This window comes from Mustela putorius, unplaced genomic scaffold (assembly GCF_011764305.1).
Source record: "Mustela putorius furo isolate JIRA1106 unplaced genomic scaffold, ASM1176430v1.1 tig00003853_pilon_pilon_pilon, whole genome shotgun sequence".
Lineage (NCBI taxonomy): Eukaryota > Metazoa > Chordata > Mammalia > Carnivora > Mustelidae > Mustela > Mustela putorius.
The window spans coordinates 9,307,095-9,333,610 of NW_025422005.1; the positions used below are offsets into that span (position 1 = coordinate 9,307,095).

At 43.8% G+C, this 26,516-nt stretch overlaps 1 protein-coding gene across 8 annotated transcripts in view; it reads left to right on the forward strand.

Moving 5' to 3' along the window:
- The first annotated feature begins 234 nt into the window (after nucleotides 1–234).
- Nucleotides 235–26,516, forward strand: part of PRDM2 (PR/SET domain 2) — a 125,788-nt gene continuing 99,506 nt past the window's right edge. For 2 of the 8 annotated variants that reach the window (XM_045063775.1, XM_045063780.1), the window contains exons 1-2: nucleotides 250–360; nucleotides 15,879–15,952. In XM_045063775.1, coding sequence (XP_044919710.1) covers nucleotides 15,944–15,952 — 9 coding nt within the window. In that variant the 5' untranslated portion in view covers nucleotides 250–360; nucleotides 15,879–15,943. Of the gene's footprint in view, nucleotides 361–903; nucleotides 1,006–14,165; nucleotides 14,184–15,878; nucleotides 15,953–26,516 lie in introns of those variants that run through there. The other 6 variants (XM_045063783.1, XM_045063779.1, XM_045063778.1 and 3 more) reach the window with 6 other exon arrangements.

Here is a 26,516-nt window from a genome sequence, read left to right on the forward strand (position 1 = left end):
CTCGGTGCGGTCAGGCTGGTCGCTGCGAGCCGCGGGCGCCTGTCGCCGGGGTCCGCGGAGTCCCCGCCAGCGCGGCTGGGCCGGCGCGAGTCTGAGGGGCGGCGGCCGCTCGCGGCCCGGGGGCTTCCGCGCCTGTGCGACCCGGGGGTGGGGGCCCGCGCGCCCCGGGGTCGCGGCCCTCGGCGACGGTGCGGGCCGTGCGGGGTCCCGGGGCCGCGGCCGGCGCCGCCCGACGTCACTTCCGACCGGAGCCAAGATGGCGTCGGCGCGGCCGCGGACGCCGGGGCGGGCGGAGCGGCGGCAGCGGCGGCGCGGGCGGCGGCTCTCGGCGCTCTGAGGCGCGGGGCGCGGCGGGCGCAGGTAAGGGGCGGCCGGGACGGGCGGCTTCCGGGACGGCGGCGGGCTCGGCGCCGGGACGCCCGTCGCTGCCCGCGAACAGCGAGGAGGCGGCGGCGGCGGCGACCCGCGGGGACCGGGCGCGCAGGGCCGGGCGGGCGGGCGGGCGGGCGGACGCGCCCCCTCCGAGGACCCGGCGTCCCGGGCGGGCGGGGCTCCCAGAGCCGGGCGCGGGCCGCCGGGGCTCCCCGCTCCTCCTTCCCGCGTCCGAGCCCCCCCCCCCACCCCGGGGCCGACCTTGGGGGCCGCCGCGGCGAAGTTGTGTGCGGTTCGCTTTGTGGCCGTTGGGTCGCCGCGCGCCCCGCCAGGGGGACGCGTGTGCGCGGCGAGGCCGGGCGGCGGCTGCGGGTCCACCCGGTCCCCGTGTCCCCGGACGGCGAGGGCGCACGCGGGGTCCCGGGGCCGCGCCAGTTGGCAGCCGTTGATGCTCTCCTCTTTTGTGTTCCGCCCGAGCGTGGCTCTCCCCCTCGCGTTCTTAATTCGTTTTGTGTCTTGCGTCTTTGTGTTTCCTAAATAGTTTTTGTGCGGTTCCCACCTGGAAATGGTCGCCTTTAGTGTTTCCACCGCAGACCCACCGGCGTTTTTGTTTTTAGCCGACGTCGCACTTAGGTATTAATTTTGCTCCCCAAGACACCCACGGACCTGTTTTTGACGGGGCCAAGGGAGACGCGAAGTATCCCTCAGAGGTCCAGGGTATGCCCAGACCTCGGTGCTTCTCTCGGACCCACGCGTGAACCGCGGAGCCGCGACTGGGCGCCTTCTGCCCGGCGGGGGAGCTTCGGGAACAATCCCGCGATGTTAACCGGGAAGCCCAAATTCCTTGAGCTACGCAGCTGCAATTTCCCCTAAGAAAGGGGATTCGTGCTGGCCCCTCATTTTCCATTCAGTGTTGTATTGGGGTTTTTGGGTTTTATTTCACAAGTGGAACGCCTTTTGGTGACTTCCAGTCGGTCTTTGGGCCCCCGTTCATCAGACCTTTGAAAGGGTCGCCCCCAGAACACGACTAAAATATTTCATGAAGTTTTTGTTTATTACAGGTTTCTTGTTAAAAGGAACCATAACTGAGCCAGAAGCGCAACCTTTGGTGAAATCTTTTACCTCCCTTACCAGACTTCCTATCCCATCGATCAGTTATGGCCACGTACTGTGAAAATGTGGGCCTCCAACCTTTTTTTTTTTTTTTTTTTTTTAACATGTCATGAAATTTGTTGTACAAATATTGAGGAGGAACCGAGACATGTAATTATGTTTTTTTTTTTTTTTTATAGAGGGTTTTGTGTTTGAGATGGCTTGCAGCTGCCCCCATCATCTCTAGAAGCTTCCTTACAAACACTTCCTCAACCGTATTCATCATTTGTAGACTCTCATTGTAGCCTGGAGAGGACCTTCAAAGATGATGGTATTAAACCCCCTCGTTTCAGTCTGTAGAAACTGAGGTTGCAATCCACAGTGAGACGGAGATGGTTCACAGCTTCTCTCATTCCAGGGCTCTTTCTCCGGGTCCTTTTTGGTTTGATTTAAATAAGTTAATATGCTGTAGTGTTTAGGAAAATAACAGACACACAATAATAACACTCAGTGAAACTTCGCTTTTCTTGATTCGGAAGGTGGTTTCTTTAATTGAAAAGTTGGCACATTCAGATGTGTTTTTTCTAATTTCGTGGACAGTTCCGGAAACAGTATAGTTTAAATTTAATAATCTCTTCGTTTTGTGAGTACAGAACATAACATGATTCTCACTGTAGGACAATATGAACATGGAGAACAGCACAGAGAAGGGGAGAAATCAGCCCTGATCTTCCCAGTCCTCAGATCACCACCGTTAACGTTTTGGCATACCTCCTTCACCTGCATGTCTGTCTTGTGCGTGTGTGTATTTCTTATGTAAATTTACTCACTTCTATGTGTTTATATTTTATACAGGATTGATATCATTGTGTGTATTATTCATACCTATCTTCTTACTATATTCTTACTTCTTACTATATTACTCTATATTGGGGGTATATATTCATGCCCTGAAGTGTTAGTCAATATGATTTTTAGTGGCTGTGTAATATATATGGGTGGGCCATTATTTGCCAAGTCCATATTGATCAGTAAGGTTTCTATAGCCTGAAATTCTCTTTTCATTAAGATCTGTTTAGGTTTTCCTGTTGTGTATTATAAAGTTTTGTAATTAAAAAAAAAATACGTGGACATGTAAATTCTGTCTATTAGCGTTTAAATATGTATTTTTTCTGTCAGTGCAGTTATAAGAAGCAGCAGTCAATTTCAGCTCCTTTTATTCTCTTCTCCCTGAGCCGGGTCTGTGCAGTTCCATATACATATATATCTATTTGCACACATACTCTTTTGATGGTTATTTTACGTTAGATGTTTATTTATTCACGGGACTGTTTCTTTAAGCTGCCGAGCTCTTTTCAAGTTCCAGATCTGATTTACAAACCTTTTAAGTCCTGTTAAATCATAGACTTTCCGGGATGGAAAGCACCTCAGGTTATTTACTATTTTCACATCTTCCAACTTGCTTTTCATGCTATTTTTAATACTCAGGCAGAGGAAAGGAAAGCCTGTGGGCTGCACGAGAGAACTCCATAGTGGGAGTGAAAAAGGGAGTAGGCGGACAGTGGGGGAAGATCATCAGACTTGTGTGGCGATGTATAGATACGGGGAGTTTCCAGATGATGGGGACATTACCTGACAGTCATTATTACTGATACTGCTGACGTGTGGCCAGCAGTCTGTGGCTTGTGTGGTGCCCATACGTTGCGCTGTCACTCCTAGCATTTGGTTAGAGGTCTGGCTCTCTCCTTTTGAAGTTAGAAGTTTATAATTAGAGCTGCTAAAATCATCTTCCTAGAGAAACTGAAGGCTATGGACTCCATTACTGAAAGCATTATTTAGGTTCTATTAAAGTAGATTTCTTAGCCTTGGCACGATGAACATTTGGGGCTGCGTAATTCTTTGTTTGGGGGCTATCCTGTACACTGTAGGGTTTTTGGCAGTGTCCCTTATCTCTACCTGTGAGATCCCCCCAGTCTGCACAACTGAGAAAGTCTCCAGACATTGCCAGATGTCCCCTGGTGGGGACCCAGTTCTCAACCACTGCATTAAAGGAAGGCCCATCTGACTGGATGGTGGACTCAGTGAAGTAGTCTGTGGACTCTCTTTAGTCAAAGAACTGTAAGACTAGACTCTATGGTTTACATGAAGTCCACCTTGAAGGGGGAGAATGGACTTAACTGGCTTGTTTTGGTCTCTTCCTCTGTGTGTGTCTTTTTTTTAAGATTTTTTTTTATTTATTTGACAGAGAGATGGAGAGCACAAGTAGGCAGAATGGCAGGCAGAGGGAGAGGGAGAAGCAGACTCCTGCCTGAGCAAGGGAGCCCACATGGGGCTTGATTCCAGGGCCCTGGGATCATGACCTGAGCCAAAGGCAGCTGCTTAACCGGCTGAGCCACCCGGCGCCCCACGGTGTGTGTCTTTATGATATTTTTGAGTCGTCTACTTTCAGCACTTCTGTGGCAAGCGATAAAGCAAGTTGAGATAACCTGGAGACTATGAAGGTGTTTACATGGCCTAGGATCAACGTTGCCTGTATTTGGTTAAATTATTACGGATTTAAATAAATTTGTATAGAGTTGATGCGTGGTGACTCACGTAAGCTTGTGGCCTATTATACTTGAATAGCACAGAAACAACTGTCTTCTGGAAAATGATACTCCTTGAAGCAAACCGTTGAAGATTGGTGGTAGAGACCAGACTAGTTTTTCTAAGATCTTTTCTTTTTTTTTTCTTCTTGCTCTCTGCCTCACTCCCTTCCTTTCTTCCTCCCTTTATTCCCCTCTCGCTCTCGCGCTCTTTCTCCCACCTTCCCTCCCTTTTTCACTTCCTTCTTCCTTCCTTTCTTCCTACCAGTTCACGGAAAGTGATGCATTTGTCCCGAGGAAATAGTATCCTTTTGAAGGCTTATCTAACTTTTAACTTTATGATAAGTTTATAACTGAAAGATCACTCTTGATCTTTGTGGCACACGCGCATCATTAACACAGCTTCCTGTGGGCAAAGGAAGTGTAGGCTGTCACATCTTTCTTTGTAGTCTTTGAAAGTATAGATAGTGTGGATTGAATTTTTATTGTGGATTAAGTGATCTTTAGTTAGAAGTTAGTAGATAAGTAGAACATAGGAAAAGAGATGTGCTGTTGGACCACATTTGGTAATGGGGTGGCTTTCTCAGTTACGGAATACCTGCAGAATTTCACTGGAATGAATGTATGTGTCATTTAAATATTCTTTCGTAAAGGGAATGCCTTTCATTCCCTGCCCCCACTTCCCCGGAACATGAATTAGTTATTGTATGTAGTAAATCTGGTTCATTTGGAGTGAAATACACTTAGAATATTTTTCTCAGTACTGTATAGTATTTATTCTTGGAGTCTTGGTTCAAGTCATACCTATACTGTGTTTCATTTATTACTCTTTTGGAACATGCAATAAAGGAGGTTTCACTGAATTACTTATATGTTTGCCAGCCATTTTGGTGAAAAGAATATTTTGTAGCTCTTGCAATAAATCATCTGATAGGCTTTGCTTTGAAAGAGCTAAATTACTTCTTGGCACAGCTTGCCTGAAATATGTAAAGCTAAGTGCAACTGTTAGTTTGATTACTGTGGGCAGCCTTTCTGGGAATTGGTAAAACCTACAGCTTTTACATGTGCATATAAGTAGTTCCACGAAGACTACATTAAACTCTGGTGGGAAAACTCTATGGCATTTTCAAGTAATTTAAATGATGCTGTTTAAAACTGAAAAGAAATTGGAGATTCACCAAACCCTTACATACTTCAGTACGAATCCTGCGCATTACCCAAGGGGTTATTAAGACAGTATAAATTAAGCACAATTTGGAATAACAATGTAAATATGACATTCTAAGCATTTCTCACTCGGTGAGGCTTATTTTAGGGACTTCACTGTAATTCCCAAAGACCTTAGTTTTATTTTAAAGTACATCAGGGGGGTCCCTGGGATAAATTTAGGTTTTTCATTGTGAAGCTCTGTTAGTCTTTGTTAGAGGACGTTGAGCAAGTCAGTTTACTTGTTTTGGGAGGTAAGTATTGTGTCTGTGCAATCCCATAGTAATTTAATCGAGCCCTGCCTCAGTGTACGGAATAATGCATATCACAGATCACCACAGGGGCTGAATTATTTCTGGCAGTGGTGAGGGGTGGCTCAGTTATCCTCTCCTCTTCCTGTTTGTAAAGTGGGGACAATGATTACTTCTTTCTTTCACCAGGATGTTTTGTGACGGATCGATAAAGAATATGAAAGCACTTGATACTTGTAGGTTTCTTCAAAAATATTAATAGCATTTTTCTTAGCTACTTTTCTTAATACAACAAGTCCTGAGGGATAGCGTGGCAAAATTATTGCTGCGAGAAAGCCTTCCAAATCACCTCTGAGTCCTTAAGGTTTTTGGTCCCCCTGCCCCCGCAAGGTGGTGGAGGGCGCATGGTTTTTTCTAGTCCCTTCCATGACTGTCACAAAGCCAAATCCTTAGTCTTCTCTCTGGGTATTTTTGCCTTTGGCAGTTTCCCTAGGCACCCCCTTGCGGCTGCAGACTTCTGAATCTCCGTCCCTAGCTTTGAAGGCAGTCTGTGCTAGGACTGTTTTTTTCCATTTGATGGATGCAGCTTTCCGTGTGGATGTCTGTTCTCCCCAAAGTCTAAAATGGAGCTCACCACCGTCCACTTAAATACCATCCCTGCTCCTGGCTGCTCTATCTTGAAAGTACATTCATTCTTGCAGTCACATTCCCTGTATTGGACTCCTCTTCACCATCTCTTTTTACTGCATGCTCAGTTGGAACACGTTCTATCCATTCTTCCCTTGTGTAGTGTCGGTCATTTTGTTTTTTGTTTCTTTTCAGCTGTTACCTGTGGTTCACACCCGCATACCCCTATGGCTCATCATCTCGAATTCTTAACGGACTTGCCTGGTCTCTCTGGTCTCTCTGCCTTCCCTTTTCACACCTCACTCTTTCCTGTCAATTTCATCTTTTTAAATTGTTAGACATTGTTTCATTTGTGGCATTCCTTAGTCAGAAGCTCCCTGTGGCTCTGTGTTGCTCATCCTAAGTGGCCAAAGCTGCTTTCCTAAGGGGCAGTCGGGAAATCAGGCTCCTGCCCTGGTCTCCCAGCTGCATGTGCTCATGGGCTCTGCTTTTAAGTAAGTCCTCTTGCCTCTTTCCCTAAAGACCTTTGGGGCTTTTGTGGTGGGTCCGGAGCGGGGATGAGTGGAATAATGACTGCTCGTATGACATCTGGGGAGCCCAGCCGGCAAGTTTGCATTTAACCTGGGACTCAGACTCCTCTAGAACTGACATGTTTAACCTCCTGCTGCTCTGCACGGACCCTCACTTGAGTCACGCTCTCTGGTTTACCATTGCTGATGGTACCAAGAGATAGCCTTTCAATCTTTTTTCGTAAGTGGGGAGGCATGTATCTTTACCTTGAAACAAGAACTGCAAATTCTTTATTTGGAATCCTGCTTTCCTTTAAAAAATAAAAACTCGCATAGGTTCTAGAGCTACTTAAACTGCCGAGCAACACATGGACAGTGCTGTACAGGCAGTGGGTGTTGCAGTTATGTTAAAATGCTCTTGAGGACAGAAGGACTTGCATATTTAGATGGTGGACCCTACACCTCAGACTTTAGTTAGAGTGAGTCACTCCCTACCAAGATAATAAATACCTTAATAAACTCTTGGGAGAAGACCTTGAATCTTGTAGCAACAGAAGTATGCCTGGGATCTTAGCAAAATATAGTTGAAGTTGTTAGTCTGTCTGGGATAACTTCCAGTTTTGCATTAGGTTCTTTACTTGTGAATTCAGGAAGCCTTGTCATTTATGTATGGTTTGTGGAGGTTGAGTTTTCTTACGTATATTATCCTGTAGGCAAGAATCAAAAAAGCTCTGAACAGCTAGCCGCTGGTAAGGTGACTCTGTTGATTCTTAGAGAGTCTTTGTCCGAGAAAATGAATACTTGGGCGCCATGTTGCAGAAGTTTTCTTTCTTTCTTTCTCTCTTTCTTTCTTCCTTGTTTTTTTTTTTTTTAAGGAAATTCGGAATTTCAGAATTTCAGATTTTCAGGAATTTTTTTCAGATTTTCAGAATCTCAGGAAATTTCTGAATTTCAGAAATTCAGAATTGTAGGCTTCCTGAAAATCTCTCAGTTTTAAATGTTTAATCACAAAGGTGACACCTGTATTGGCAACGCCAGTGGAGAAACATTAACTCAAAGGGGTCAACTGAGAATTCATTTTATTTTGGTGGATTGTGAAATGAATGACCATGTGGTGTCTTGCTTTAGAAATTTTGTGTTTGAGTTGGAAACTTGACATTTGAGTGTTAGGAAAGAACTGACTTAATTTTCCTTTTAAAATAGTTTGAAGTTTTTACATGTCTAACATGGGAAAATATCAGAAAAGTATCATTTTATCATTTTATAGAAGTTCTTTGATTTGAATGCCCTTTGGCAGAATGTATAGTCAGCGGTTGGTTAAGCTGAACTGGGAGGGAGGGGAGTTGAGCTGTACTACAGCTCTTGAGTGGGGCAGTTTTCTTCATGGAGCTGGGGCTGGCTGGAGAGCATTCGTGTTCCTGCCCACCCAGCTTTTGATGTGGATTTTTACATCTCTACTTTTTGCCAGCTACTCTTGAAAATGAAGAACGGAAATTAACTTCTTAATTGAAGGGTATTTTGATTGGATGGAATTACTTCAAGAAAATTGACAGTGATTCTTTTTTTTTTTTTTTAAGATTTTATTTATTTGAGACAGTCAGGAGCGCATGCGCATGGGGGGCAGTGAGCAGAAGAAAAGGGACAAGCAGATTCCCTGCTGAGCAGAGAGTGCCACTTGGGCCTCCATCCCAGAACCCTGGGTTCATGACCTGAACCAAGGCAGACACTTAACGGACTGAGTCCTCCCTGGCGCCCCGACAGTGATATTTTTGTTTTTAGTGCCCTGAGGAAGAGTATCAGAGTAACATGTTAACATGAGAGTAATATGTTTTAATTTCTTTAGAGAAACTCGAGTATTTTTAATTGTGGGGTTAATTGAGGGGAATTTTTATAGGAACCCTAAACAAAACCTGAAATTTATGATGTAATAAGTTCTGTGTTCAGTGCAATATAATGACATAGATGCGTAAATTTAATCAGAAGAAAGGAGAGCATTTTTTAAATAGATGTCCATAACGAACCACATAAATGGTAAATAATCAGCATTTGCTATACATTGATTGCTAAGCCAGTTCTTTGTTAATGGCTGCTTGATGCAGTATTGTGTGAAAAAGTTTTTTTTTTTTTTTCTCTGTAGAGATATTCTAAGGGAAGGAAAAAAAACCCCTAGAATGCCAGTCTAACTTTGGGTTTATAGTACTTTCCTAGTCTGCAGATCTCTTATTTAACATTCTTGTTTCATGTAAACTTACATATGTATTTTCTTTAAGATTTATTTATTTATTCATGGGGGGGGGATGCAGACTTTGTGCTGAGCACAGTGCCCACCCCTGGCCCCATCCCAGGAATCCTCGAGATCCTGACCTGAGCTTAACTGATTGAATCACCCACCCACGCACCCCAACTTACGTATTTTATTTTATTTTTTTATTATTATTTTTTATTTTTTTTATTTTATTTTTTTACCAACTTACATGTTTTAAACAGAAGTTCTAACCAACCTCATTTTCTCATTGGATTTCTGCACCTCTGAAGCCATTCAGAACAATCTACTTTCTGTTTTTTTGCCTCCATCGTGTGGAAACTGTTGTCAGGATCAGATTGTCCCACCTGGAGTAAATTTGCTGGACTCTGCTTCCTTATTCAGGCTTGTGTCAGGACACCCGGTTCCAAGAATTTGGAGAACCGGGCCCTGGGATATTTGTCCGTGGTGTTCTGGGCTGCTGGGGGGAAACTGCTGTATTGAAGTGGGAGAAATGATGGGTTTATGTGTGAGCTTTCCATTCTGCGGATCCCCTCACTTACTTTGCAGGCAGGGAAATTCCTCTGTGTGATACATTCTGCCGTACAGTCGCCTTTTTGCCTGGGTGGAAATCATTCTAGAGTGGGGGAGACGTGAGCGTCGGGTTTTGAGAAGCGAGAGATCACACCCTCCAAATCTTTGCTGTATTCTCAGTCTCTTTCTCTTTATACACACACACACACACACACACACACAAGCACACGATCTTTATTCTTAAAATGATAAACATAACAGGTTTGATTTTGCCCTTCCGCTTATTTGGTTTGGTAATACCGTCTGCTTTTTAACTGACTGAGCCACCCAGGCACCCCTGTAGTCTGTCTTTTACAAGGGGACTTGGGGTATATTTTTTAGTGTGAAACTAGATGTTGAGATTATTTTTGTGAAATTGTATTTGTTATTTTAGAAAAGGAAAATGAATGATTTTGCATTTAACAAATTCCTGGGTAGATTCCGTATTCATGAATTACATGTTTTTGCTTAATCTGAGTAAGTGCTAAATGTTTTCATTATTCATCTCTAGAGTTTATAGATTGTAGTTTGGTGATTCCATTCTTCTGGTAGGAGTTATGAATGGTAGTTTTTAATTACAAATATGCTATCTGTGTTTGTAAGTTAATAAAAACTGCTTTTGAGAAGTTGGCGTAGTTTAGATATTTTTACTATTTTTCTAGAGGTTTCTGGATTGCAGAATTCTTTTGGTCATAGTAAGTTATGACCAGTGTTAAACACTGTACAGCTGCTCCACTAAAAGCTTAATCATCTCTGTGATTGCTGTAAAGATGCTTCTTTACCATAAAAGATCTACTCTGCGCAGTGATTCGTTTCAGAATATTTTTCTTTTCTTATGTAGGCTATAAACTTTCTAAGAATTCTTTCACAGATTAGTATTTTTAAAACTTCTTTGCATCTAGTCCATGTTTTTTTTTTTTTAAGATTTTATTTATTTATTTGACAGACAAATCACAAGTAGACAGAGAGGCAGACAGAGAGAAAGGAGGAAGCAGGCTCCGTGCTGAGCAGAGAGCCCGATGTGGGGCTCGATCCCAGGACCCCGAGACCATGACCCGAGTCGAAGGCAGAGGCTTTAACCCACTGAGCCACCCAGGCGCCCCACATCTAGTCCATGTTTTTAGTACATTTATGATCTGTTACATTTTGATTTACCATACCAGTTCTCTTATTTCCAGTGACTCTGAATGTGCAAATTTAAGTATTTTCCAGAAAGCTCCAAAAGAGCTTAACTGACCCAGAAGAATAATTGGAAAATAATATCAGTGACTTATAAGTGAATATACAAATCAGATCAAGTAATTATCTTCCCAATTCTCTCCCTTCCTTCTAGATTTAAACTAATCTTAAAGAATCTGCCATTGCTTTTACTTTGCCTCTCATACAGTTGTGTAGATTTTACAGGTCTGCAAAGGGCAGATGTGACAATTTATTTAATCTGTTATGTGTATTGCATTCATGTTACCTTGTGTCTGTCCTTAGTTTATTCTACCTTATCTCAGAGGATGAGTGATAGAGAGATGCGGGGGGCTCCTGGAAGGTTCTGACTCAGGGGCTGGGGTATCCTGTGTATCTCTCTCCATTCTCTGGTCTCTGGAGCTCCATGTCAGGAGACAGCAGCCTCGCAGTAGTTGAGGTTATCTTGACACTTTAAGAAACCAGTATTGGAATAAAGACCCTAATTATTGTTGCTGTATCGATACGGGTCATGTATAATCAAATCATTTTTATGATATTATTAACTTAAATATTTGTAAGGATGATTTGTCCTAGAATTTGGAAGTAATATCTTGAAAAGTTAAGTATGTACATATTACTGAAGCCACAGATATGTACAATCAGGACCATGCTCTTAGTTTTCTAAGAATGTGTGCTATATTGGGGTACCTGGGTGGCTCAGTCAGTTAAGTGGCTCCTTTTGGCTTGGGTTTTGGTCTCAAGGTCTTTGGATCCCACCCCGCATCAGGCTCCTTGCTCAGTGGGGGGACTGCTTCTCCCTCTCCCACTCTCCCTGCCTGTGCTCTCCTGTTCTCTTTCTGTCAAATAAATAATAAAATCTAAAAAAAAAAAAAAAAAAAAAAAAAGAATGCTCTTAGCTAAGTGTAGTAGGTGATAAAAATTCGCATGCTCTAAATTTGTGTATCTGCCTACTGTACTTTATCTGATAAATGTCAGCAAGCTGGAATGGAAGGGATGTGTAGAAATAGTCAAGGCAGTTTGGTCAGGTATAGAAATTGAAAAAAGAAACTAAGGCATAAGCCAGGATAGAAGTCTTGGTGATTTTAAGATTTTCAGTATTTGCTATTGGAAAACCAGAGGCACTTAACTATGTAGCATTTTTTTTTTTTAAAGTTTGGTGGCATTATTAAGTTTCAGTAATAGGTTTGGAAAGATTCCTCCCTGCCTCCACACTAATAGGATTGTTAGTTTTGGTTCTCACATGTGATAAAACTTGGACCTTGAGTATATTAGTTAAGTAGGTATGTGAAAACAGTGCTGTTGAGGTCAACACTTAATATGAAAATATGTAGGATTCTAGGCGGCTTTCACAGGGGGTTTGCACTGCCGGTGGTATCTTCGGGAAGTTCCTTGAGAAACAGCTTTTAGAATCTGGAGTTGCCGTAAAATATATTGTGGTATCCCAGTAAGTTACATGATTATTGTAGTTCATAGGTTCTCAGCTGGGAAGTTATTTGGGGAGGTGTTTAGGTATTTTTGATTTTCAAAATTACCAGAGGCACTGCAGGCCGTGACTTTTCAGGGCAGTGCTTGGTGGCTGTCATAGAAGGGACAGGCGAGGAGTGGTCGTGCGTCCAAAAGGCAGTGGTCTTCTCTTGAGAGGCACTGCCAGGTTCTCAGTTCTTGTGTTTAACATCCCTTGTTTTTAATATAGTTTAATAAAGGATTTAATTTTTTAAAATAACATCTGAGAAGTCAGTGTTGGATTTGCAGTGCTTTTGACATTGCAAAATATTTTAGATAAATAATTTGACAATGTTGTGAGTCAAGAGAGGGGAAAAAAATGACGCGCTGGAGACTGGTTTTTGGCAGTTGGGATTAGTTAGAAGTGATGGAGAGAAGAGTCCAAGCATACATGTATGTAGTGAACCGTTGAAAAAAAAAGATGGTAAGATAATTTTCTGTGGAAAGAAATGGTGAGTGTGTTCTAGTAGAACAAAGAGGGAACAGACAGTACAGAAAGTCAAAGAAGTTATTATTTAACAAGTTGAATTATTTGTTGTAACTTTTTATTAAGAAAAGACGAGATTCCCTGGGATAACAAATGAAAAACGAAAATGTTGTAAGTACTTTAATTTTTGAGTTCTTTGGGATTAGAGGCCAGATGCCATGGAATCTCAGTTGTTTGACTTGTGCCTGTGAGCCAGCAACCACAAAAGGGGAGGAAGGAAAGGAGGAAAGTGTTAAGTGAAGGGGAAAAAAGCAGTGACAGCAGATGGGAAGAAGGAGGCAGTATCTGCTTTGATGAAAGAAACGGCAGCTCCATCCTTTGGTGTTCTTAGGATAAAAGTCTTGGTGTCCTCTCGGACTTCCTCCTTCATACCTAACACCTACTGTGGCAGCAAATCTTGGGGGCTCTGTGTATAAAGTATATCCAGGATCTGATTACTTCTCCCCTCTCTTCTACTGTATGGGCCAAGTTGCCACCATCTCTTGCCTGGTTGGGGGCATTGGCCTCCTGAGAGGTCTGCTTGCTCCCACGCTTATGGTCTCTTTTAAACCGAAGTTTTATGGTCTCTTATGGTCTCTTTTAAACCGAAGTCACACCAGGTGCGCCACCTTGAGCCTCCCAGTGGCTTTCCATCCCTGATGGAAAAGCTCTAGCTATTTTGGTGAACAGTGTTTACTTTGTAAAATCCATACTTTATCTGTCTCCCCCCCCCCCCAATCCCTACGTCACCCCCACACCTTTCTGAATCACCTCCTCTACTTTCCTTTTCATTCACTGTGCCCCTGTCACCTTCCTTGCCCTCCCTCAAACACCCAGGCACACCTCCGAATAGGGTTTCTCACTGCCTTATGATGCTCCTTCCTCAGACCCTCCCTGGCCCACAGCTCTTCTTCTGGCTTTTATGCAGATGTCCCTTTCTTTTCTTTCTTTCTTTCTTTTTTTTTAAAATATTTTCTTTATTCACTTGACAGAGATCACAAGTAGGCAGAGAGGCAGGCAGAGAGAAAGAGGAAGGAAAGCAGTCTCCCTTCCGAGCAGAGAGCCCGATGCGGGGCTCGATCCCAGGAGCCTGAGATCATGACCCGAGTCGAAGGCAGAGGCTGTAACCCACTGAGCCACCAAGGTGCCCCGCAGATGTCCCTTTCTTACTGAGGTCCTCTCTGACCACAGTGTTGGAGTCCTAGGTAGGGAGACAGAGACTGTATTTCCTACCTCCCTCTTTCCCTACCACTTCTATTTTTCCTTAAAGCACTTTTGCTACCTGACCTGCCCATTTTACTGATTTGTTTATTGCGGTCTCTCCCCGCCAGAGGGCTGGGATTGTTCTGCTCACTGTATGTAGAGTGGCTCCTGACCTCCCTGAACTTGTCTTGTTAGTTGAGGATGCTAGTACTACCTCTGTAAAACTCAGCTGGGCTGATTTACATGAAGGTGTAGCATGGTTCCTGCTGGTCTTAGAAGACACCTCACAAATGAGAGCTGCGATGATGATACCGATGATTCTTGTGGGAAGAGGAAGACAAGCCGAAGGAAATGGTAAAGCATCATAGCTTTTTCCAAAGATCTTTCAGACAGCATTTGCATTTTACTGCGGGTTTTTAGTTCTGTTCCTGAAAGAGGACTGACTCCCTGTGGCCAATGTTAGTAAATCCATCCGTAAAAGCTCAGTAAGAGGGCAAGTGAAACCGTTGACATTTCATTCACTTCTGGGTGCCACGTTGTCCATCATGGTCCTCCTGGCAGACTGTGTGGCATTCAGTAGGCACTGATGACAGAGGAGGCAGAGGGGTGCACACCTTGGCATGTGACAACCGGATACACAGCTTAACTCCACGACGATTTCAAGTCTCAGAAAAGGATCGATTCTGCTCAGTAGGAGATGTATATACACTAAGGAAAGGCGTTTTCAGTATATATGAGAGAGATATTCAGTATGAAAATTTAAAGGGATGGACCTCATGGGTTGTTAATCTGCAGTTTTCTGAAATCCTATTCATGGAGTATTTCCTTACTCAGAGTATATACGGGTCCGCCTAGCACCGAGCTCTCCAACAAGATGTAAGTTACACCCCTGTGCCACTTGTGAGTAAAAACTAGTTCAGATGACCAGGTCCTGACTTACATATAGTACCTTTGATGGTTAAAGGTGATCAGGTGAGTGTTGTTAAATAGCCCAAGGGGGAAAAAAATCCCCCCAAACTGTCCTTATTAATGAACTGGGGTAAAATGTCAAAGTACTGTTTTTTTTATGATAAGTGGGTAGGCTGCATGTTCTTCTAAGATGAAGAATGTCATGAAGTCACACGTTCCTTTGTTTTATTAGCAATTAGAACATAAAGGTCCTACAATGTGAGTGGAGTCTTGTGCGTCTGGGAAGGAGGGAGAATCTATTAAAGCAAGTTCACAAAGAAATAGGAGATTATGCCTGATGGTGTGTGTGCGTACGTGTACCTGCTGGAAGTGTTTAGGACATCACTGTGGAAAGGCCACTTCAAGTGGTATGGCTTTCACTTGTGAGTGACTTCAGTGACTTCTGGGATGTCCATGACAGAAAGGAGCATCTTCACAGATTGTCATTTAGAATCAAGTATGTCATATGCATTTATAAGAAATGATTTTGTCTCAATGTTTCAGGGTACTGTGAATATACCGAATGAAAATTTTAAAGGGATAAGTGCGGTTCTTTCCAAACAGCCTTTATTAAAACATTTGCCTTTTACTACAAGGGTTCTGTTTTGTTCTTCAAAGACCAACTCCCTGTGGAAATGTCAGCCAGTCTACTTTTCTACTTCAGGAATGTGAAAAACTACATAATGTAAAGGGTCTAATTGTGTTTGCATTCGACACAGTATTGATATAAGTGAAAGAAGGACATTTGTTTCCATTGCATAATAAATTACTCAGCACTGCTTTGTGTTTCTGACTATTGACAGAGCTAATCTGTTTCTTCGTAGGAATGATGCAATTTCACAGCAAAATTTTGATGTCATTCTAATGAGTCTGCTTTCGATTGTAGAGTACAATGAAGGGCTAGTAAAGATTATTAAGAAATCTATTTTATTGTAGATAATAAACCTGCAAAGTAAGCTCTCAGCATAGATGGAAGTTGAGCCGGCACGGGGCTGCTTTATGAATAGCCCTTTGAACAAACTCTGCAGTTCTGTATGTGGTTTTAAATCACTGTCAAATTGTAGGCAGGTACATATTACAATTGTCTGTTTTTCTTTTTAGGGCTCATGTAATCAAAGAAGTTTCTTTGTTGTGTGTATCTTTTCAGAACACAACAGGAATTGAAAATGAATCAGGTGAGTTTAAAAATAAGAATTTATACAAATACATTACCTAGATGTTAGACCAGTTCTTGGTTTTTAAAAGATCAAAACACACACATTCATTTCTCCCAGATTTTCTTTTTTGTTTCTTAGTACCATTAACTAGTTCATCACTTTCATAGTGTGCATTTGTTCGCGGAGTGGCGTGTGCACTGTTGTGGCAGGGGTCGGCGTTTCTGTGGAACCCTGCACCGGGGGCTGGTTTTTGGAGACCTTGTGTCTCTGCCTTTCCCCTGCCACACTGTAGTGTTAATTTTTTGTTTTCGTTTTGGAACTTACTGAGCTTTCATTTTTAATACTTTTTATTTTGTCAATTATCCATTGGCTGAAAAGGGAAGATTGAAATTTATTTAATTTATTTTTACAGACTGAAACTGATCAAATGGGAGACTTTATAAGCATTCTGTCCTTGAAAAACTGTGGACAGAATAAAAACAAGAAGGCAGATATTAAAATATAAGATGTGTTTCTTGGTGGAGGGTGTGGGACTACCTGGGGATTAAACAGTTCTGCTGGGGAGATTTCTGCAGCCTCAGGGGTGTTCTGATAAGTAAAATCAGTTATGTGGACTTAACGTATTCTAGAGGATTCTAAGGATTCTTATTTCCTGGTCTTAATATCATTTCACTTGTAGTTGCAGAAATTCATGGGTGTTAGAAACACTTGAAAACATTTTGTGTCCCTCCTTTTCTGAAATTTTGGACACCTTTTTATCATTTACAGGTGCTTCTAACTGGAGTCCCAGTTTTATTAGGGTGGCCATGCTTAGTAAGTTCAGTCCCGTGTTGCATTGAGAGATGTGTGATTTTTGGAATGGATTCGATTTCTTTTCATAACTTTCCTTTATCAAAAATACGTTTATTTTAATGCAGAGGACCATACATCATAAAAAATGAATCTGGCGAACACATGGGGCACGTGGTTTCTATTATTTGACAACTTGCAGATTTACTGATATGCTTTTGAAGCCAAATTAGTTTTGAAGTGGTGAGGTGGGGGAGGGGAAAGGCGAACAGAGTGGATTTTCATAGTCCTTGTTCATCAAAGTCCGGTGCCTATATATGTCATACGTTTCATTTATTTTTCTATCTGAAGACTGATTCCACATATCTGTTCACCCAAAGGAACTTGCTCTTTTCCTGCCGAGAACTGCTCTCAGAAGAGCCTTGGGATTCTGGATGAGAACGACTGTGAATTCTTCCAGAGTGGAATCCAAATATTGACCTTGCTTTTGGGGCATCACTGTTCAGCAGTCAATTATTTCAGGTGGCTACAAGGTTACCCGTAGGCTTAGTCAGGCTTTAATTCTCACACTCTATTCAGCTACTCAGATTTTTATTTCTAACGTCTTTTGACCTGTTTTGACACCTCATACTTTCACTTTTTGGTTCCTTTTATATCAGGTGACCTTGTGTTTAGAGAAAGTCCACGTGCCGTTCAAAAGAGTTGTAGCCATAACCTTTTCTTTTTTTGGCTCTTTCACAATTTCATTTTGTTTTTGACAAGTTTTAATATCAGATTTGCAGAGGACTGCCTTTGATGCCAAATGCCAAATATCAGTGGAAAAGTGTCCTCTTATGTTTCTAATGGTTAGCACATTTCTGATTTGGATGTAATTTAAGTGGTCTGGTAGTAATGAAACTTTTATTTGGATTATAAGAATTGTCCACTTTTTATGAGTAGAATTTTCAGCGTCTTTAGTTATATTTTCCTTATTGGAGGGATTTTACTTGCATGATGTTTTTATGTCATGGCATAAAATCAATGAGTGTTTTTCAACAACTCAGTAATTTTTAAAAATTAAGAATTGTTTTAGGACATTTTACGTTTTTCCCCTCTTATATTTATCGTTCTCATTTTCAGCCAGTGAAAATGAGCAATCAGTGCTTCAGAAACTTGAAAGTAACCACACAAAAATTTGGATATTAAAAATGTTTTAACTTGAACCAGATTGATTTTTTTAAAGCTTATTTATTTAAGCAATCTCTCTACCCACATGGGCCTCGAACTCATGACCCTGAGATCAAGAGCCGTATGCTTCACTGACTGAAACAGCCAACCAGGCGTCGCTGAACCAGATTGATTTTTAATTAAAATCTTTATGGTCATGTTAGGGTCAGATTATTCTCTCTAGGGACTGACTCAGCAAGTCCCTAGATGAATTTTAGCAGTTAGCATTCAGGTCTGTCTCTTACAGTGGGCGTGGTCTGGATGATAGTAGCACAGTATCATTCATTCATATGTGTCTGCTGGTGGAGCTTTGGGGACTGAAGGCTCCCCAGAGTGAGCCGACCTTATTGTGCACAAACGGGTTCTGTAGAGGAAACAGCAGATGTGGGAGTCTCACAGTGTTTTAAGAGCTGACTACTGCACCAGTGATCTGAACCGCTCAGTCTTAGACCAGTGTTCCAAGTGGCTTATGGTGCGGTGGCTCCCCAGGCTCTTTCCCCCTCCAGCTCTGGGCTCTGCAAAGCCTCTAGACCCACATATTCTGTGTCCTTTCTCCTCCAGTTTGTTCTCTACTCAACACTTACCCCTTCTCTTATCTTCCCAGCTCGGAACTCCGATTGTGTTTTGCCTGTGAGTGTTTGTTTCTTCCTGCCCGGTCCAGGCCCTTTGGCAGGCAGGGGGGGAGCCGCTCTGCTCCTTGTCTCATTCTCGCATTTTCTTTTCTCTCCATTGTAAATCCCAGATACCCTCTGCTTGCTTCATCAGCATCAAGTTTGCAGATGTTCCACTGTTTTCCTCCTTTTCTCCCCCCGGATGTATCTAGGGGATTACAAACTTTACAAGAGAGTTTTTCATTGAGTAAAGAGTTTAGAGAGCTTCTGTAAAACAGAATATCAAGGGTGAGCTCAGTTCCCTAATTGGAATATGCTTATGGTAGTTTAAAATCCATATGCTGGAGTTTACTACCACGTCCTGTCGTCCTGTCTACTGACGGCTAAAGCAACACGCCAGGCACTCTGTTAAGTCTCGTGCACATTGTTTTCTCACTCACTTAGTCTTTGTGGACATTCTGTGAAGTGTAGGTATTATCTCCATTTTATGGATGAAGGCCTTAAAGCCCAGAGAGGTGGCCATGGCTTGCCCATGACCGCTCACACAGGAAGTGGTAAGAGCTCTGATTCACACCCTTGCTAGTCCAGAGCTCGGGTTCTTGGCCACCATGCCTTATTGATGCATCAGTCAGGATAAGCCATGTGATGCTGTGCTGACAGACCGCTCCGGAATCTCGGGGAATTAACGCGCCACCTTTAATTTCTCGTGCTGGGCTGCGTGTCCTATGTGGGTTCACTGTGGCGGTGGCTCAAGATCCAGATATGATGGGGGCTTGGTCTTGATATACATCACTTCTACACCTATGTAATTCGTCTGAGGTAGTCATTGGCCACATCTAACTGAAAACAAGGGGGTTAGGGGCCGGCTGGTGCGGAGGGCAATGCGGTCCGGTCAGGTGCCTGGAGGAGAGGAGAGCTGTGGTATTTGGGGATAGCATCGGTCATTTTGCCCCAGCTTTACTGAGATATAGTTGACGCGGAGCCTGGTGTAAGTTTTAGCTCTAATGAAGTACTACAACTGCCTTGATTTCTGGTTTACTGAGTCACGGTTAGGGTTTTTTTTTTTTTTTTTTTTTTCTTTTAACGAATCTTTGGGTAACTCAAGTTCTTCTTGATAACTTGAACCTTTCTGTGAACATAGTAGCTTATGATTGCGGCATCTCTCCGTCCTGATCACTAATCTACGGTATTGCCCGCAGCCTATAGCAAAACTTAGGTTAGCCACTTAGCCTTCCAGACTTTTTTTTTTTTTTTGCCTTCCAGACTTTTAAAAAAAGTTTTATATAGTAAAATAACAAAAGCAGCCTTTAATCACTGGATGCTGGAGCTCCAACCCCGAGAGCAACTCCAACCCTGAGAGCAGCTCCAACCCCGAGAGCAGCTCCAACCCCGAGAGCAGCTCCAACCCCGAGAGCAGCTCCAACCCCGAGAGCCATCCATAGTTGCGTTATTTTCGCTGTTCTGGATGTTCTTTCTTTGCCTCATTCGTCCTGCGCACACTGCCCCCCAGCGTGTTGTGGATTCTGCAGTGAACCAGAGAGGCAAGGGCTCTGCTCTGCATCTGACCTAGTCAGAGAGAGACGGTTGAAAAGCGGAACACGAGACCATTTCAGGTGGTAGAAAATGTTGTGCAGACAGTGAAACCCCGTAATACAGTTAAGAATGATGAGTGAAGGCAGGGGGAGGCTCTTCGGATTCCATGGTCAGGGAAGGCTGTTCTGGACAAGTGACTAACAATTAAAACAGAGACTCAGGTGATCACCAAGAATCAGATACGTGAAGATCCAGTGAAGAAAGAGATCTCAGTAGTGATGAGCCAGTAGTGAGCGCAAAGGCCCTGAGTTGGGAGTGAGCTTGCTGTTTCAAGGACCCAGACAGAACAGGCTGGGGGCTGGGCTTGGCAAGCATCAGGGACTCTGGGACAAGGTGAAGCTGGGGAGAGGCAGGGGTCAGATTCGTAGAACCTTAAGGGCCATAGAAAGAATTTGTTATTTTATTGGAAGTGCAGTGGAAAGCCACTGGACATTGACATGATCTCTATTCCGTTTTTTAGAGCATCACCTATGTCTTTGTTGGGCAAGAGGATAGCAATATGCTCACTTACTATTGAGATTAACACCGTATTTGAGGATAGTTTCTTCAGTTGGGCAATTTAATGGGCCTGCCAGCTTTTTGCAAGAGCGTACTTTCTTATGTGATTCAGAGCTATTTGACTACTGTTGTCTTCCAGAGACGGTCTGAAGGTTTTCTTGTTCTGTGTCCTCATCTCTTTATTGTTGTTACAGTCATAGTCATTCCTTAACCAAACACAATTTAATGCTGTTTCAGTGAGCTGAAGCTTGTTTCATCCCCTCCCCCATTGTTTGCTCCCAGAATAGTAGCTAAGAGTCTTGTTTGCAAGTTTAAACAAAGAAGCGCAGTTCATAGAATTTAAAGTATTAGCACTCTGCTTCTGGGATGTCTTTTGCCGCTAACAGCAATTAACTGTGGTGATTATCATTAGTCTGTTGCAGAATAATATGCATCTTAGTGTGAATGTACTGTGACATATTCTCAGTGCGAAGTGATGTTCAATCTAATCTCTTCTGCCAGCCTCCGCTGTTGCTCTCCAGTGTTTTGATTAAGTTGAATTTTTAAGAAACTAGGTGCCTTAATTAAATAGATTAAAACATGTATAATCGTCTATGGTCGTTTTCTGGGTGGAGTATGTAAAAAGACTGACTGGTATGGATTTAAATAAAATACCAGTAAAACTGCTTATGTTTATATTTTGAAAAATAAAGACATTTGTGTTTACGGCCTGTCTCAGATGCTACGTGCAGCCCCATGTCACAGCAGCCAATGCCAGGGTCATGCTACGTGGTGCTGTGTAGAGGAGTTATCTGCCCTGTTCCCCGCGTATCTAAGAGGTGGGGGGGGGGGTTGCAGGGAGTGGAGCAGGCTGTTGCCATGGCTACCTTGTGCCTGGAGCAGAGCAGGTGAGGGAGGAATGAATGGGCAGGGAAGTGTGGGTTCAGCTCCGTGGTCATCCTAAAGATAAGAGTAGACTTTGGGAGATGGGAAACTTGGAGGCTTTTGAGCAGAGGAATGCTTGAGTTGGGTCAGAAAAAAACTTTGAAAGAAAAAAAGGTTTTTTCTTGGCATCAGTATTTTTATACTTCATTTTCTGGGACCATTAAAGTTTCATTTGAACATGATCTAAAGAGAAGAGTGTAGAAGTCTCTTATTTTACTTTATAGATTTTATTTATTTATTTGAGAGAGGGAGAGGGAGAGAGAATTGGAAGCAGACTCCATGCGGAGCACAGAGCCTGATGTGGGGCTTGATTTCACGACTGCAAGATTGTGACCTGAACTGAAGCCGAGAGTTGAATGCTTAACTGACTAAGCCAACTGCGTGCTCCTATTTTATTTTAAAAACCAACCTTGAGGTATAATTTTTGTGTATTAAAATGTGCTCATTTGAAGTGTATAGGTCTTAAGTTTGATAAGGACTTGCCTATATCCACTGCTCTCAACGATGTAGAATACTTCCACCACCCCAACAGACCCCAACAGTGCTTTCTTGCTGCTCTGCCGTTAGTATTCCCCGCCCAGGCCCTGCCCCTGGCAAGCACCGATTGGCTTTCTGTCTCTGTAGGTTTGGTTTTTCCTGCATTTCACATGAGTGGAATCGTTAGTACTTGCCCTTTTGTGTTTGTCTCCTTTTTTTTTTTTTTAAAGATTTTGTTTATTTATTTGACACAGAAATCACAAGTAGGCAGAGCAGCAGGCAGAGAGAGAGGGGGAAGCAGGCTCCCTGCTGAGCAGAGAGTCTGATGTGGGGCTCGATCCCAGGACCCTGGAATCATGACTTGAGCCGAAGGAAGAGGCTTCCACCCACTGAGCCACCCGGGCGCCCCTTTTGGTTTACTCTTGAGCAGCAGTGTTGTTTAGATCCATCATGCTGTTGTCTGTATCGGTAATTTGTTCCTTTCATAGAGGACATTTTTGGGGGGACATCTGACCATGCAGATCAATCTTGTATATTGTTTTATTTTCTATAATTCTATTTCTTTTTCTTCTTTACTTTTCTTTCTTTCTTTCTTTTTTTTTTTTTTAAAGATTTGTTTATTTATTTGACACAGAGAGAGACAGCACAAGCAGGGTGAGCAGGAGGCAGAGGGAGAGGGAGAAGCAGGCTCCCCTCAGAGCAGGGAGCCCGATGTGGAGCTCGATCCCAAGACCCTGGGATCATGACCTGAGCCAAAGGCAGCCGCTCAACGACTGAGCCACCCATGCGCCCCTGTAATTGCATTTCTAAAGACTTGATGAAACCTTGGATGGCTTTCTCTCCTTCATTTTAGGTTATCTTCCCCTTTTCTCCTAGTCCTAGATACGTATACACAGACAGATGCACACACAAGGTGTAAAAAATTGAAACCACTTTTTCTGTTTTAGAATGTTAATCATATAGAATTACATTTATATAGGTAATTATAAATGCAAACTTGATTTTTCAGACCTCTTAAAAAGAGACTTCCAAGTAAGATGATTGCTGTGTGTGAGGACTTAAACCTCAATTAATGAATGTATAGTTTGGAAAATTAATATGTTTAATGGTGGTGGCACTTAAATCTCATTTTGAATCATGTGTTCTAACAGATAAAATAGCAATTTTTATGAGGTCTAGGGACCTTGTCTTTCTGAATGAAATATTATTTTTTTTAAGATTCTATTTATTTATTTGACAGAGAAATCACAAGTAGGCAGAGCAGCAGGCAGAGAGAGAGGGGGAAGCAGGCTCCCCCCGAGCAGAGAGCCTGATATGGGGCTTGATCCTAGGACCCTGGGATCATGACCTGAGCCAAAGGCAGAGGCTTAACCCACTGAGTCACCCAGGCACCCCGAAAATATATTATTTCTGAAATTTGAAAAAGAACTAGCAACTTGGATGACATTTCCTTATATAACTGTGGAAGGAACTATGGCAAGAAGGATTATATTTTTCCTTATTCTGATATTAATGCTTCGGTAGAGAAAAAGGTTATAGGATTGTTTAGCTCTTCTGCACCTTTGCTGTCTGGTGACTCACATTCCACCTCCAGTCTTGGCTTGTGACCTGTTGTGTGACCTTGGGCAAGTCACTTGACCACTTAGTATTTGTTCTCTTAATGTTACGTAGACCGAGTAGAGGTGCCCACCCCATGCGGTTGTGGTCAAGAGTAAATAAATTCATAAAAGTAAAGGCCAGTGCCTGGCATGTAGGAGACACTGTGCAAGTGTCAGCGTCATCATCATCATCATCATCATCATTTTCAGCTAGTAACCAGGTGTGGGTTCTGCCCTATAGCATACTTGTCAAGCACTGTTAGTGGTTAGTTCAGACCAAGGCATTGCTTGTTTGGACTATGAGAGAAACCCCCTCATTGATTGTTTTGCTGACTGTCTCTCTCCCCTTGGGACCATTCTCTACAGGCCTTGAGTTCTGTATTCATACAACATAAACCTGACCATATAGGGTGTCAGAAAAGTGGGCAGTTACGAGTTGTTTGGAACATCTTCCTGGATGAACTGGGATTTGAACTTGACCTAGAAGGATGTAGAAGATACTGACTGCTCAGCAGAATTGAGGGCAAGAAAGATCAGTGGTCGGGAGCCCATCAGCTGGAAGCCTGCCTTGTGAAAGACCCCAAGGATAGGAGGACCTCCAGAGAGTGGTGCCTGAAGGGACCAGGGAGGAACTTTAAGAGTAAAATTGGGATTTTTCTGTGATTTCTTCCAATAGAATCCCTACCACCCCCCAAAGCTGTAGATAGACCAAACACACTCCATTGGACTTGAAAGACTGTGGCTCCATAGTTCTGCTGCCTTGGAGGAAGGTAGGTCGAGATTTGGTTGCTGGCTCAGCAGTAACACACTCACTAGGAGGCAGTAGAACTCTCCTTCTGGACAAAGGGAAGGATTATGTTAGGTTGAGAAGAGCTCTCCCGTACCTAATTTACTTTGCCTCTCTCGAACCTTAAAAGACTCTAAAACCAGTAGAGTAAAGGCTGAGTTTTATTTAGAAAGTTTTTAAAAAGAATTCTGAACCAGATGCTTTTTTGAATGATTGATCAGGAAGGCAGAGGGGTTTAGAGAAGTTGATGATAGAAGAGACTGGAAAGCAGAAAACCTTCCCATCACATCACACTGGTCTCCTGCCCGAAGCCCTCCAGTGGTGTCCTGCTGCGCTCCAGAGGCATCCCAATGTCTGTGCCCCGGCCTTCAAGCTTTGCAGGTTCTGCTTGCTCCCTGGCTCACTCTGACCCGGCCACAGTGGTCTCGTTTTGTTCCTGAACATGCCAAGTTGTCTCCTCAGGATGTTTCCCTGGAATGCTCAGTCACTTGGCCATTCTCATCTCTCAATTCCAAGTGCCTGTGTCTGTGATCTTCTCTAAGATGTCCCTTGCCCCCATCCCCATGGCTACCCTAAGTAGGATAGTGTCCCTTCCTTATCTGTTTCTTACACTCTTTATTTCATGGGTCCCAGTGGGATACCCTGGCAGATGGGCAGAACCCGTCTTGTCTTCGCTGCTGCTTTCCTCAGGTGGCTCCATGCTGGCTTGTGGGGCTCATATTGGACATGTGTAGGATGAGGAGTTTGCTGGGTTATTTCAGATTGGAAGGATGATGGAAGCAGTGGGAATTGGGGAAAGGGATAGGATACGGCAGTACCACGAGCTCCCCGGTTGCGTTTGACTGTTGACCTCTCCCCCTCCTTGAACCTTTTCCCTGGCTTTTCTGATGTCATGTTCTTGGTGCCCCTTCTGCCTCTGTGACGTCGCTCCTGGCCTTGTCTTCCATTCTTAGTGGCATCCCGAGGGCTTTGTCCTGGCTTGTGTCTCATTCTCTGATCTCATCCGCCCTCCTGTTGAGTCTGCCCCTCTTTTAGCCATCCCTGTGCACCCAGACTTGGTGGCACTTGTCTGCGGATACGTGTGTGTTGTTTCCAGCAACCACTGCTCGGAGCGAGGCATCCCAGGTCAGGCACCAGGTGCGGTGACAAGTGACAGAACCTGCCCCCTGTGTCTGCAGCCTAAACTTGCCCCGGTGGAGGGGCCATTAAACGGGCCAAGCAGTAAGTGCGGACAAAGTGCAGAGTGCCCTGAGAGGGGGAGAGTGTGCTAATGGAGCCTTGGTGGGGGGGGAGATCCTGCTCCGTAGGACAGTGGGAACAGACTTCCTTAGGGTAGGGCAGAGGCCTCGGCCACGCCTGGTGGCTCCCTGATGGGTCTGGCCTTGTTGGTCTCAACCAAGCAGGTGCTTCAAGGAAAGGCGAGGAACTCTCTGCGGCTTTCCTTTCCCTTCCCTGTGCAGGAGCTTGAAGGGGGCACAGACAAGAAGTTGCCTTTAATTGCCTTTGAAGCTACTTATCCCAGTTTATATTTTGCTTGTTCTCCTTTAGCGATGCACAGGGAAACCCTTACCATGAACACCCACCCTCGTGCCCGCAGGGAGCAGCCTCTCCTGCCCCAGTCGAGAAGGAAGGGAGGCAGGACAGGGACGTGTCCCGGTGGAGAAGGAAGGGAGGCAGGACGCGGACGTGCGGGCCCGGCCCTCCTTCCTTGCTTTCCTCTGCTCTCTCCATCATACGATCCCTCAGAGTCTCTCTTGTTCTCTGCTTCGCAGGGCCGAGTTGGGAGGTGCCCAGGGAGCGGAGGTGGTGTGTTTAGTGTAGCAGTCCGCCAGCTTTTTGTCTCTGTGGGTTAGATTGGTGGATATTTCCCAAGTCAGAAATTGAAACACATTTTTTTTAAAGCTTAACTTGGGGCTTGAACTCAGAGATCTCGAGATCAAGAGCCCCATGCTGTACCGACTGACTGAGCCAGCTCCTTGAAACAGAAATGTTAATTGGTGGCGAGGATTCACAGGAAGTTGCAAGTAGTCCTTGGACTCTTACTCAGCCTTACCCAGTGGTGTAACATTTTCCCTTATTACAGGATCAGGACCAGGAAA